We start from the raw sequence: 13,591 nt of genomic DNA, 5'->3' as shown, positions 1-13,591 counted from the left end.
GGAGCTGGCTCCGGGACCCGCACCCAAGGACTCCCGCCGCGGGGCCCACGTGGACCCTGGGCCGCGGCGGGACTGAGCGCGCCCCCCGCCCGCGCGTGGGGGAGGGGGCACTGCAACCGGTTCCCCTTTTCTGCAGCTCAGAGCCTGGGGAAGTGATTGCTCAAAGGGGGGCCGGAAGAACTCAGGTTTCCGCGTCTCCCGCCCCCCTCAGCCTGGCGGGGAGGGGCCGAGGCGGGACACCCCATCCGCCCCCGCCCCGTTGGATCTGGCAGCCTCCGAGCCCTGGAGTCGCAGGGGAGGCGCTGCGCCCCGGCCCCAGCCGATCGGGCCCGGCGCCGGACGCCCTCCGGAGCGCCGCAGGAGAACCTCCTGCCGTCTGACTCGAGTCCCTGCGGCTGCAGCGCACGCCCCTTCGACAGGGAGGGTGGGGCCCAGACCGAGCGTGGCCCCTCCCGCCCCCCCTCGCCATCGGGTCGCTGGTGAGTGGGGCGCCACGGCGAGTACCTCCTGGAGGTAGGGCTGGGGACGTCAGAGCCTGGAGGAAGGGGCCCCTACTGCAGGAGACAGGCTCCTTGGGGCCAAACCCTGCCCGCAGAGAGGGCTGAGGCGCCTCAGCCATTGGCGAGGGTTACCGGGGTTCAGGAAACTGACCTGCCTTGCTAGCACCAGGCTGGGGCTCCCCTACCAGCCAGGTGGGGGGGGGCAGCAGATAGGAAAGGTAGTGACTAGGGTCAGAGGAGGGATTAGAGTCGCTCTGTCAAACCCCTCCAAAGGTTATGACATTTTTTTCTGGGATTGTCACGTTTTCTTATTCTTTTTTTGGACTGGGCGGGCTCCGGGACGTTCTTTTTCCTTCTGTGGAGCAGAGCAGCAGCCGCTCCCGAGGGAACCTCTGTCCCCAGAGGCCAGACTTGCTGCCTGTCCAGCCTCTCCTGTCCCAGACCGAGGGGCCAGAGCTTGGAGGGGTTGGAGGAGGGTAAGGAGCCCCCTCTCAAATTCCAGGATGAGGGACAGGAACCCTAGTCAGACCCTATACCGCCCCCAGGAAAGAGCAGGTGCCCTGGGGACACAGAAGGGGATGGGGGGGGGCAGCCCGCCTGAAAAGAGTGGAGGGAGTCAGGTCCAGCGAAAGGCGACCAGGTCCAGGGTCTGAAACCTGGACAGAAGGGACTGGTAAACCCTCTGCCCCAAACCTGGCCCCAGACACCTGGGCTCTGCACCCTCAGTCAGGCCCCCACTGCCAATTCAGAGCTGAGTTGGAGATGGTGGGGGAACGGGCCTGGGGCCCTGCCCCCACTCACTGGGTGGGGGTGCAGGGAGGAAGGGCAGCTCTGCCTGGGGAAGTCGCAGTGCCTCTGGGGTACAGCTACCAGACCTCAGAGGCTGCCACACCCCTTCCTTTCCCTAGAAACTTGAACCCTGAGGGAAAGGCTGTAGGGCTGCTGCTTCCCGCCCCTTGCTGCGAGCCCCCCATCCTCTCAAGGAGCGGCAGGCAGGTGGTGAGGAGCGTAGGTCCCAGGGGACCTTGCACTTTGCCCTAGCTTTGGGTCAGGGCAGGGGCCTCTGGGTGCCCAGGCCCTGGGGGCAAGGGTGCCCTAAGTGTGCGTTATCTGGGTGCTGTCACCTCTGAGCACTGTTCACCCTCCCGGCTTGAGCACGGAGCCCCCAGAGGCCAACATGGGCCAGACAAGATTAAAAGGCCACAAGCCGAGAGATGAGAAAATAAAGTGAAACCAAGTCGAGAGCCTCCAGGCCAGGACGAGCCGCGTGGCAGACGTGCGTGCGTGCGTGTGGGTGGGTGGGTGGGTGGCGGGGGAGGGAGGGCGCTCACCTGGGCCGAGGTGGGCACAGGCAGGGGCGGTGGTTGGGAGGCGTTCAAAACTGCCTCCAGGGCGCTGATTGGCCGCTGGCGCCGGCGCCCGCGGACGCTGAGATCCTCCATCGGCTTCGCAGGGGGCACGCGGGGTCGGCTCGCCCGGCTCGGGCCTGCAGCGCCCCCTCGCGCCTCCAGCGCAGAAGGTGCGAGGCCGACGCCGCCAGGACGCGCCCACCCTTCGTCTGCCCCAGGGACCCCGCAGCTCCCACCCGGGAGCAGGACGCCCCCGCCCACTGCCGCCCCCGCTTCCCCGGCTGGCGTGGCGCGCCCGCCCTGTGGCGAGGCCGCAGCGGTTTCCGCAGCCTGATGGGGGAAGGGAGACCGGGGAGGTAGGCTGCTGGCTGGGGGCAGGGGGCACCAGGGACCACATCTAGGACGGAGGAGCTGTGGGTCCCCGGGAGGCTCGTAGCCCTCCTCGCCCGCGTGCCCCACCCCAAGAAAGTCCTGCCCGTTGTCCCACTCAAATCCTCCATGCTTCAGGCCTCTGGGCCCCGCAAGCAGCTCTGGACTTGTGGGAAGCAGCCCTGCCCAAAGCCCCCCACACCCACAGAAAGCCCGGGATGGAGCGAGCAGGGATCCGGGTTCTGAGTGTCCAGCCACCACCCGGATAGCCCCAGACTCTTGGGGCCCTCAGCCCCCTTGGGAGGGGCTAGGAGCCGGAAACCAAGAAAGAGGAACCAGGCTTCCGGCTTCCCAAGGACCAGGCAGATGGGGGTGTCCTGGAACCTCCTGTGCAGATCTGGTCAGGCCTCCCACCTCATGGCCCTGCACCCCTTCTGGCTGTGCTGGAGGCTGGGTGGGGAGCAGACCCCGCTGGAGTATGGACGAGGAGGGTGGGACTCTCGGGGACCTCGCCAGGGGGCACACAGGGGCTGGGGTCTCAGATTCTCTGAGCACCTCGGCCTCTCTTCTCAAACCCCCAGGCTGTGGTAAGGGTCCCAGAGCCAGCACCACGGAGCCCGGGCAACCTGCACCCACCCATGCCCACCCCGCATGAGGCTGGGAACCAGGTGCGCCTCTGCCCCTTGGGGGACCGGGGGAGCAACCAGGAGTTGAGAGGCCCTCTGACATCTAGGAGGCGGCCACCAGCAGCGGGCGGTGGGAGAGGTCGGTGGCCCTGTGGTTCCGGCCGTGGCTGAGGTGCCCCATCTTCCCCTAGCACACAGGGCCAGAGGAGGCGGACCAGCCCCCCTCAATGTCCAGTCATGATGTGGCCTCCCCGGCTGCCCCCAGCCGCAACCCCTGCTGCTTGTGCTGGTGTTGCTGCTGCAGCTGCTCCTGGTACGTGGGGCCTGGGGTACACAGTGCACCTGAGGAGCGGACGGGTGAACTGAACAGACGTAGGACCCAGGGTCCTGCTTCCCAGACCCTCAGGGGGCTTCAGAAGTGTCACCAGCAGGCAGGATGCCCCTGCCACCCACAGCACTCATCCAGCGGTGGCCAGTGGCCAGTGCCCAGGCCCCTCTGCACGTGTGCAGTCCCTCATCCCTATGCTCAGCACATGCTTACTGATGCTGCTGTGAGCCAGCCCTGCTGGCCCCAAGGGCCCTACAGACTAAGGTGGAGGGGTACTGAGCAGAGGCCTGGCCCTGGGGATGACGAGGACAAGCTTCCAGAGCGACCAGCTGGCAGGGCCGAGGGGCCTTCCAGTGGTACCAAGGTTTTCCATGGGAAGCTGCTGTTGGTGCCTGGCAGAGGCCTGGCCCACCTCAGGCTCCGGCCCTTGGCTGTTGAGTGGGCAGTACTGGGGGAACCAAAGGGGGACACCTGACCAGTGCATGACCGAGGCTTGAGCCCAGAGCCAAGATGGGAGGGGGTGGCCCGGGGTGGGAGAGGAGCAGTGAGGCCTCACCGAGAGTTTGACCATGGGGACCAGGGGTGGATTTGGGGTCCAGCAGGCAGGAGGGGGATGGGACCCGGCTCTGTCTGGACCCCTGGGTTTGAGGTATCTGTTGCAGGTTGGGAGTTGGGAGGTAGAGGAGGGAAGACGGTCCCTAGAGCAGTGGTCCCCAACCTTTCTGGCACCAAGGACTGGTGCTCCCATAAGAATCTAACGCCTGATGATCTGCGGTGGAGCCGAGGCGGTGATGCTAGCTCTGGGGAGCAGCCGCACATTCAGATGAAGCTTCATTCGCTGGCCGCTGCTCACCTGCTGTGCGGCCCAGTTCCTAACAGGCCACAGACCAGTACTGGTCTGCGGCCCAGGGGTTGGGGACCCCTGCCCTAGGGAGCCAGATTCTTGGGTGGGGGCTTTCCCATGCCATCAGTGGGCCTCTGGGAGAAAGGGGTCAAAGTGGGAGGAGGAGATGTGTACCAGGAGCCAGTGAAAAGTCCCAAAGGCAAGAAAACAGTGAAGGTCCAGGGTTGGGCAGGACAGGAGGGGGGAAGGCTGCCACCTGCAGTGGGCTTACACAGCGCCGAGAGCCCTGGGCTCGTGTCCACACGCATGCCTGTGTGTGTGCGGAGAAGGTTGGTGCCACCTGTCCCTGTGCCATCAGGAATGAAGAGCGGCGGCGAGCGTGGCGGGCCTCGCGGGAGAGCAAGCTGCAGCCCCTGCCCAGCTGCGAAGTGTGGTGAGTCCGGGGCCGCGCATGCGCGTCTGCCCGCGAGGCGAGGGGCGGAGGGGCGGGTGTGTGAACTGGCGCGCGCCCACAGCAGCACACCGAGCCCCGAGGAGGTGCGGGGCTGGGCGCAGTCCTTCGACAAGCTGATGCACAGCCCGGCCGGCCGCAGCGCGTTCCGCGAGTTCCTGCGCACGGAGTACAGCGAGGAGAACATGCTCTTCTGGCTGGCCTGCGAGGAGCTCAAGGCCGAGGCCGACCAGCACGCGGTGGACGAGAAGGCGCGGCTCATCTACGAGGACTACGTGTCCATCTTGTCTCCCAAGGAGGTGCGCCGCTGCGGGGACGCGAGGGTAGGGGGTTGCCCGCGGACCCTGACCGCGCGCCTGTCCCGCAGGTGAGCCTGGACTCCCGCATTCGGGAAGGCATCAACAAGAAGATGCAGGAGCCCTCCGCGCACACGTTCGACGACGCGCAGCTGCAGATCTACACGCTCATGCACCGGGACCCCTACCCCCGCTTCCTCGGCTCTCCTGCCTACCGCGCCCTGCTGCTCCGGGGGGCCCCCCAGTCCTCCCACGAGGCCTAGGCTGCCTGCTGCAGTACAGACAGGCCCCGACCTGTGAGCAGAGACTCGGTGGCCCTCGCCCGAGGGCAGCAGCAGGTGTCCGGCACACTGGACCCAGCACCGGGGCAGCCCCCGTCGGGAGGCTAGAGCCACCACCCACCCAGGGGCCACAGTGCCCCCGAGGTCCGGCAAAGAGGCAAGTGTGAGGGCCTTGGGGTCGAGCGGCTCCTCTCACACCAGCCCCTGCTGGCCAGCCTGTGCTCCTGCTTGGTCAGAGAAGGGGCCTCCCAGGAGGCATCTTGGACCCACTCACCTCACTCGGCCCCCCTCCCAGGCGGCGAGGGGGCCTCCGGACTGCCTTTGGTGGGAGTAGAACCTCTGTACTGTCTAGTTTTGTGTTTTGGAGAGACCCTCCAACTCATGCCGTCTGCGCCCCGGAATCAGACCCAGAACCTCAGAACGAGGTTCGAGGCGATGGGACTCAGTTTCTTATGTTTATTTTAACTTTACACCTGGAAACGTGTCCTCAGTGTTTTATCAAAAAAAGAAAAACTGTCTTCATATTTATCTCCATTCCTCCTTCCCACAAAATAGGATGTCTTATCACTGAAGATATTTTTAAAACAAAAGTCTCCTCTTTTTCCACATTTGGGGGAGATTAGAGGATCAGGAATTGTCTCAGACCCAACACAGGGCAGCAGCCCAGCTCTGTGAGGAAACCTGGCTCGTGTGTCCCTCACCACCCCCACCGCCCTTCAGTGAGGGTGTGGGCCAGGGCGCCATGACCTGGGCAGGTGTGGCCCCTCAGCACCTCGCGGAGGCCGGTGATACAGTGAGCGGCATTGCCCAGGCCTGGGGTGGGCAGGAATCCCTGGTGCAGTAAAAGGTCATCCCTGGAGGCTAGCCGGCTGGGGCCAGACACTACTGGGGTGACCTCCCGGAGGGTCCACTGTCCCTCAGGCCCCATGAGGCATGTGCTTGCTGGCCTGTCTGAATTTCTGGGAGACAAAGTGATTCAATGCTGCAACTGGTCCGCAGTGCGCTACCACCCACGCTGCCTCCCAAGTGCAGACGTGGGGTGAGGACCGGCCATCACGGAGGGCGGTGAGACCCAGACTCCGCCCTGGGCCCTGAGCAGCAGGGCCGGGGAAAGGGACCCTAGGTCGGCTGCCTGAGGCCCCTCCCACCCGATCTCCTGCTTGTGTGTGTGGGCACACAGGCCAGGTGGGTGGGCTCCTCCCTCCAGCACTGCTCCGCTGGGGCCATGCCCAAGTGTCACCTGACCTCAAGAAGGAGGGTTATCCCCAGTGACGGGGTGGGGGGGAGTGGGGGACCCAGCTCGAAGCCCAAGCCTGTACATGGCCCACCAGGACCAAAGGCCAAGGAAAACACGGTGGCAAAAAGAAACATTTAATACTTTGGGGGGAGGGGGGAGTGCACTGCAGCAGGGCTGGGCAGGGGCTGCCTTCCGGGGGCGGCAGGCGGGCACGGGTCTCCAGAGAAGCTGTGTCTGGGCAGGACTCAAGGAAGGTGACAGCCAGCGCTGGCCAGGGACCATGGTTGCAGGCACATCTGCACAAAGGCTCAGCAGAACTGCGAGGAATGGGGTATGGGGTCCGACCCTGTGGCCCTCATGCCCCCCACAGGGCTGGGGTCTCCACCACTGTCTGCAAAACTCCCAGGAGGCCGGCTGGGCAGGGCTGTACCGCAAGTCACACCACACAGACCCCACACTGGCCGGAGACGCCCACTTCAGAGAGTGGGACCGGGGCGGCCTGGCTGCACCCACCTACCTTCCAGCGGTTCCCACACTCGTTGCAGACCACGAACGTGGTCATGGGCTCGTCAGAACTGCGGGTCTGCACCTGTGGGAGATGTGGTAAGGGCGCAACCCGGGGAGCCCCCGCGCTGAGGCTGCCCCAGCGACCCCGACCTTCCAGCCGCCCGAGGGCTCCCCCTTCACCAGGCCCCACGTCTCATGGGTCTGAGTGTGGTCCTGCAGCCAGCGCCAGGTGACACATCACACCCTCCCACCTGCCAGCAGCAACTCCTGGGGACCCCTCCACGCTGGGCCGGCCAGTTCCCCCAACTTTGGCGTCTTAAGGCAAGCGGGTCCCACCCCCGAGATGCTGTTCACTGGAGACCGCTGGCGGCAGGCGCCGCGGCCCCGGGCTCTGGCGGGCCACACACCTGCGTGTAGGTGCAGTTCTTCTTCCTGCACTTTCCGCAGGTGAACAGGTCAGTCTGCGTGCCGCCCGTGCGTGCCATCTGGTGCTCGCGGATGGCCTCCTTGGTCATGGCCTTGCGGATCTCCTTCAGCTCGTCGCTGGCCATCTCCTGCAGCGAGGCGTGCTCAGTGCGCAGGCCCGGGCGGGGCGGGACAGGGCGGGGCTCTCTACCCCTCCCGCGGGGCTCACCTCCGACGTCATCACGGCGATCTGCTGGGGCGTTATGGAGCCGCATAGCACCTGGCGCCGCAGGCCGGGGTTCTTGGCATCCTTGAGGTTGGAGATGCGGCTCCGCACCCGGTTCTTGTACTTCATGTCCGTGTTCCCCACGTCGCGGAAGATGCGTGCAGGCGTTTAAGGAGCCGTCGGGGGCCACTCCCTCCGCCCACCTTGCCACCCGAGGGCCTCCCCCTGGGCTGTGCGGACTGACTCCAGCCAGCTGAGGAGCCCCTGGCCAGGTCCCCCAGCGGACCTACTGCCTGCTGAGATCCAGTGGCAGGCTCGGGGTCCCAGGAACCCAGGCCCCACCAGCAGGCCCAGAGAGGGCCCCACTGGTTAAGAGGGGGGAGCCCACCCCTGGCCCAACGCCTGGCGAAGGCATTAGTGCAGTGGCCACAGGGCAGCTGGCCCAGCTGCCCGTGAGCCCACCGGAAACCCCAGCGCCCACACAAAGGATATATTCCTCAATCTGGGCCGAAAGGCGCTCACAGTCTGCATCGATGGCCATGTGCTCACCTGAAAGGGACAGGCCTGGACTAGCCCCTCTGCGGGCTCCACCCTCCGGCCCCTGACCCACCCAGTGCCCCACAGCGAGGCCCAGGATCCAGGCGCTCTGGTGTCCCCAAAGACCCCTGAGCCCAACTGGGGTCAGCAGCAATGGGCTGGGGGAGAGGCCGTCCCCAAGGGCCTCTGACCTCGGGCCTGCGCGGGAGGCAGCCTCGTTGGGCACTCACGGTCGGTCCGCAGCGCGGCCATCAGCATCTCCCGGCACTTGTTGCGCACAGCATCGCAGGTGACCGGCACTGGGGGAAACGTGGTCATTCTCGGGGTCAGTGTCCTGGGCAACTCTGGCCTCTTGCGGCTGGAGAGAGACAGGCCCGCTCAGGCCATGTGAATCCATGTGAGATGCTGGTCCCCAGAGAAGCCAACACATAGTCCATCTCCCCCAAATCCCACTGTCTCTGCCCTGAGAGGGGCTGTGACCCTGCCCACCATGGTCCAGCCAAGCATGCCCCAGGGGTCTGCCCAGCTGGCCGGAGGCAGTGAGGCCTACTGGGCGGTGTGCGCTCCCCAGACAGGGACACAATGGGGAATGCGTCACCTATGAGGGTCCCCACCCCTAGGGCCACACCCCCCAAAACCAGCTGCCAGGTCAGGCAGAGGCAGATAAGGCTGAGAGTCACCCCATCCAGCATGGATGCCCTTCACAGGGCTGGGTACCCCCATTCCCAGGCCGCCTGACATCTAGGCTGCACCCACCAGCCCCCCCCCATGCCCCTGCATCTCATGACCATGACACCCACGGAGTCAGTAGACGTGGCTTCCTAGAGGAAAAGCAGATGAGCCACTGGTGAGTCCAGAGGTCAGCCCTGCCGCCCCTGGAGGCCACTTCTGCCCAGGGGAATCCAAGGCACAGCAGCCTTGGACACACTCGGCTACAGCCTGGGCACCCACAGGAAGGGAGGGGCTGCTTCAAAGGAGTGCAGCCTGAGCTGGCCACCAAGAAGCAGACCCAGGACAGAGGCCTGGAGCCAGGGGACGTGAGCAGGAGTCCCCACAGGTCCACCCAGGGTGTGCAGTAGCAGCTCCTGGCAGGCAAGACACAGCCTCTCCCCTCGGATGGCAGGGGCTGCACACAAGTGTCCAAAGGAACTCTGGAAGGGAAGCTTCTAGAAAGAGGCCGACTGAACCAGGCATGGCTCCCTGGGAAGAGTCCCCTCCAAGGGGCTGGAAGGGCCCCGCTGTTCATGTGGTCTCGGCCCGCCCAGGACACAGACGTCAGCACCCTCACGCAGGCCGAGTGGGGCCCGGGCGGCGGAGGGCATGCGCTGCAGTCCAGGTGTGCTACCTGGGATCACCGGCCTCAGAGGCCTCCTTTGAAGACGACGTGGGCAGAGGCCCGCCCCTCCGGCGCTCCCTGGCTTTGGCGTCTGAAGCATCTGCAGGTTCGCAGAAAGGGAGGCTGGCTAGGGGAAAGCAGCCCCAGGGCAGGGCCAGGCCAAGGACTGGGGAGCAGATCGGCAGGGGCGGCCTCAGCCTCCCACCGGCCCTGCCCCGACCCCGACCCAGACCAGCCGCTGGGTCTTCCCGCTAAGAACCAACTGGGGGCCCTCCCTCCCAGCCTCAGAAGGTCCTGAGACGGCCCTCAGACCCCTTTCCCATACATGGCTCCACTCGAGCAGGCTGCCTGTGGGCCTTTCTGGGGTCCCCTCACTGCCGGTCCTGGCACAGCGAGCTGCCATCCACCCAGGATGACCCTGAAATACGAACACCTCCCCCAGTGACAACCTCCACAGGTAAAGAAAGCATCTGAACTTGGACAAAGGCAGGTCACCCCAGGCAAGCAAGGCATGACCATTCCCCAAAATGCACCAGAGTGAGTCACTATCCACTGAGCATGTCCCCCTAAAGACTCCCAAAACCCAGGTCTGTGCTGGGGACCTTCCCACATGCCACCAGAATAAACACACTTGTCCCACGTGTGGCCCGATGGTCACGCAGGACTAGAGGGAGGCCTAGGACACACAGCTGCATTTTGCAAGGGTTTGGACAGAGCTCAGGAGAGGCTGGGAAGGGAGGGGGCCTCAGGGTCCAGAGATGGCTGTCTGCAGCCCTCAGTCACTGCGCTGTCCCCAGAAAAGACTGTGCCTGTTCCCTCCGGCAGTAACAGCCCCCTCCCCTCCCCCCACCTCCACTGCCCTTGCTGCCATGACACCCTTCTGTGGAGCCCTCCCGCCCTGCTCAGGTTCTCAGCTCTCAGCTCTCAGCTCTCCCCTCCCCGGCTCTGCACAGACGCCCCTCCCTCTCAGCCCGAGTCCCAGCTTCCAGGACAGAGGTCTGTCTGGCCCCATTCCCAGGTGGCCCTACACGGCACTGGCCAGCGAGAGGCCGACGCTTCTCAGGGGCCCCTTGCCCCACGCTCAGCCAGTCAGTGCTGCCGGACACGCACCCAGGAGCTTCTTCCAGGACTTGATGAGCGACTTGGCCAGCGCGATGACGTCCTCATCCGAGCTGTGCTTCCGCAGGGCGTTGACAGACACGCCAACGCGGGTGGACTGCAGGGTGAGCAGCCAGGCTGGGGCGGCAACCGGACCCAGACCCCCACAGTTTGGGGCAGGAGACCAGCAAGGGGGCTGAGTGCCCATGTGGGACCTGGGGGCCTCAGTGAAGGACAGGATGGGTCACCGACGCTCCTTTCATCTCAAGCAATGCCTAAGGGCAGGGCTGTCTCCTCAGGGAAGGTGTGTGTGCTGACTAAGGACAGGATGGGGACCAGGAAGCCGTGCTAGGTGCCAAGGAGCTGTCCCTGGAGCTCCCCCGGGCAAGGGACATGCAGGGCCCTACCTGCAACAGGTGCAGCGTGACTGGCATGGCCTTCAGCTCCTGCAGCAGCTCCATGGCTCCCTCCTAGGAGGAGAAGGGACACCTTCATAAATGACTTGGAGATCTCAGGCGACAACCCCACCTCCTACACACAAGAATGGGGGACACAAGGGAGCGATAATTTGGAGGTCCACCTGGGGTCAGATGCCCAGGGAGGGTGGGAATGAGGAGGGAAGCAGCTGTATACTCAATCCTAGCATCACAGGTCACGTGACTTCTTGCCCCAAACCAGGATGATGGGAAAAGCCTTCTGGGGCCACAGCCAGGTGAGAAGTGGGGGCAAGGGCTGCCCACTCCCATCCCAGCAGCCTCTTCTCAAAGTGGCCCACCCACCACCTGAGAGGGGCTGACCAGGAGGAGTCCGTGTTCCCTGCTGAGCCCAAACCCCCGGGGCGCCTCCCCTCACACCCACACCAGCATCTGTGAGTCCCAAGGCCCCGCCCGTCAGTCCCGCAGGGCTTGCCTTAGCCCGCTGCGGGCCAGCACCCACGGCCTGGACTGCTGCAACCCACTGCCGGTGTCCCTCCGCTGCCACCCATTTCCCCAAAGCCCCCACACAAGGCCCCTGGGGCCACACCTCTCCACTCCTGCACAGCTCGGGCGTGCCGAGCTGCATGCCCCTTTGCACCTGCTGCTCCCACTGCCAGAGACATATCGCCCAGGATGTCTGGGCTGTGTGCGTCCTCCCTCCAGAGCTGTGCTCACCCTGTACCCCCTCGGCAAGAACTCGCCCTCCTACTGAACCCTGAAACACCCCATTCTCCCCCCTGCTTTGCTTTCCTCCACAGATACGCTTTTTAATGCAGTGTGTGTGTGTGTGTGTGTGTGTGTGTGTGTGTGTGTGTGTGTGTCTCCCATGACAAACAGCAGCAGAGATGACGCAACCCAGCCACCCAAGGCTGTGAGACCCCCATGTCCTGCAGCTCCGGTCAGGGGAGTGCTTGGCCTGCTCCCCACCCCCCCCCACAAATTTGGGTGGCATCTCTGCTCAGGCTACAGCGCCCTCATCGCCCCTGGCAGGCCTTCCCCCTTAGGCTGTGCAGAGTCCAGCCCTGGGGTGACCTCCTCAGAGGGGACAGATGGTCACCAGAGCCAAGGGCACAGTGCTGCTCATTGATCATCTTCCCCAAGACCAAGCCAGAGGCTTCGTGATGCCAGCTTTCCATGGCTCCAGTCTCCAGAGGCGTAAACATGATTGTTGACCAGTCATCATCCCTACCCCCGGGCCCAGGGGCCTCACAGGCACAGGAACCACCTGGCACCTTTGCCAGCTCTTTCCCCACTCCACAGCACCCCCACGACATAGCCACCTCCCCAGTCCAGAGGTTTGCCAGCCACAGCTGCTCCCCTCACTCTCTCCTGAGGCTTCATGCTGTGCTCCCACCTGGCCCACGCAGCCTTCCATGGCCTCCAAGGCCCTTCTCCGCCCCCCACAGGGTGGGGGGTCATGTTTTGTCCCCTTCACGAGGGAAGTTCCTTCTTTCTCTGGTCACCTCTGCAAAAGGCTAGATTGTTCCCACAGCCCTGCTGTGCTGCCCACAGCCGCCCGGGGACTGCACACAGCCAGGGTCAGTGAGGGGCCAGCTCTGTACCAGATCCGGTGTGGATCCCTGTCCAGAACTGGGGTCAGCAGGGACCCAGACTCAACCCTGCTCAACCCAAGGAACCATCCCCAAGCCACCAGTACAAGCGCACAGCCCAGGGGTGGCTGTGCAGACTTCAAAAGCATGTGGCTGACTGCTCAGCTGACCCCAAAAGCTTAGTCTGAGGGAAGAGAGCAGATCAATGTGTATTGAGCCTCTTGGGGAGCCAACCAGGACTCCCCCCCAACCCGCCAGAGGCAGGTTTGCTTCTGTGTGAGGTATGCAGTTGCGGAGGCCTCCAGGCTGAGGGGGGCTGGAATTGGAACCCCATCCGCCTGGCCCCTCGCAGAGACCACAGCGCAGTGACCTCCAAAGGCTCACTAGCCCCTTGGTGGGCACGGCTGGCCAGGGCCCCAGAGCGGAGGCACGCCCAGGCCCGCTCCTCAAGCTCCTGGGGCTCTTCCTCAGTTGTCTGCATATCTCCCCACTCCCCCGTTGCTGCTGGCTGAGTCCCAACTAAAGAGGGGAAAGAATTTATTACGGAAACCTGGTTCTTGTGGGCGGGGGACACAGAGAAGGGACCTGACCACCAGGAAAGGGCTCTGGCCTGCTTGTGAAGAGGGATGGGGAGGGCCGCCGCCCCAGGCCGGCAGAAGCAGGGGAGGCTGTGGCTCCGGGGGAAAGCGGTCCGATCTCACCCTCCAAAGTCGCAGGCAGAGTGAGGCTGTGGGAGGCCTAGGGTAGGACACGGGCCTGGGGCGGAGGGACAGTGGGGGTGCTGTGCGGATGCCAGGCTGGGACAGAGGCAAGGGGGCAGGCAAGCCGGCAAGAAAGGCCTGAACAGGCTGGGGCGTCCGCAAGGCCTGGAGAGGCGGGACGGAGGAAGGTCTCCGCTGCCTCCGCGCTCAGGGAGGGTCTGGAGTGAGGGGGCAGGGAAGGGGGCGGATCCCAGGTCTGCGGGGTCTCAGCCTGGCAGTTGGAGTCTGAGTCCAGAGTGGGTGGCTGCCGGGAAAAGGTCCAGGCCCGATCGCGGCCTCTGCGGTGGTGCGGGGGTGAAGGGCAGGGCTGGCCCAGGGCAGGGGTCTCGGCCACCAAAGGGATCTCCCTGTGTCCCGGGAGTTTCTGCCCGGGCGGGGTCTCGTCCTGCCCCTCGGGTGGTCTCCCGGGCCCTG

The 13,591-nt window shown here is 64.9% G+C and overlaps 2 protein-coding genes across 12 annotated transcripts; one reads left to right on the top strand and one right to left on the bottom strand.

The window, feature by feature from the left end:
- Window positions 1-6: 6 nt before the first annotated feature.
- Window positions 7-5,616, top strand: RGS19 (regulator of G protein signaling 19). Of its 8 annotated transcripts, none has more exons than XM_023519879.1 (7): window positions 7-479; window positions 1,409-1,492; window positions 2,800-2,886; window positions 3,036-3,157; window positions 4,375-4,449; window positions 4,532-4,766; window positions 4,835-5,616. In XM_023519879.1, exons 3-7 carry the CDS (start codon window positions 2,857-2,859, stop codon window positions 5,024-5,026), a joined length of 654 nt encoding a protein of 217 aa, XP_023375647.1. In that variant the 5' UTR covers window positions 7-479; window positions 1,409-1,492; window positions 2,800-2,856; the 3' UTR covers window positions 5,027-5,616. The 8 variants fall into 8 exon arrangements, with proteins under 8 accessions (XP_023375647.1, XP_023375645.1, XP_023375646.1 ...); XM_023519877.1 differs by having other exon boundaries at window positions 1,409-1,499; XM_023519874.1 differs by lacking the exon at window positions 7-479 and adding an exon at window positions 520-976 and having other exon boundaries at window positions 1,409-1,499; window positions 4,535-4,766.
- A 760-nt stretch (window positions 5,617-6,376) lies between these two features.
- TCEA2 (transcription elongation factor A2) lies at window positions 6,377-13,585 on the bottom strand. Of its 4 annotated transcripts, none has more exons than XM_023519881.1 (9): window positions 10,798-13,585; window positions 10,403-10,613; window positions 9,302-9,392; window positions 8,148-8,314; window positions 7,912-7,968; window positions 7,423-7,577; window positions 7,196-7,342; window positions 6,799-6,870; window positions 6,377-6,598 (listed from the first exon to the last, which is right to left on the bottom strand). In XM_023519881.1, exons 1-9 carry the CDS (start codon window positions 10,849-10,851, stop codon window positions 6,590-6,592), a joined length of 963 nt encoding a protein of 320 aa, XP_023375649.1. In that variant the 5' UTR covers window positions 10,852-13,585; the 3' UTR covers window positions 6,377-6,589. The 4 variants fall into 4 exon arrangements, with proteins under 4 accessions (XP_023375649.1, XP_011372410.1, XP_011372409.1 ...); XM_011374108.2 differs by having other exon boundaries at window positions 10,403-10,508; window positions 10,798-10,855; XM_011374107.2 differs by having other exon boundaries at window positions 6,378-6,598; window positions 8,187-8,314; window positions 10,798-12,152.
- Window positions 13,586-13,591: the final 6 nt, after the last annotated feature.

Source organism: Pteropus vampyrus, unplaced genomic scaffold, assembly GCF_000151845.1.
Source record: "Pteropus vampyrus isolate Shadow unplaced genomic scaffold, Pvam_2.0 Scaffold239, whole genome shotgun sequence".
Taxonomy (NCBI): domain Eukaryota; kingdom Metazoa; phylum Chordata; class Mammalia; order Chiroptera; family Pteropodidae; genus Pteropus; species Pteropus vampyrus.
This window is presented reverse-complemented; position numbering and strand designations above follow the sequence as displayed.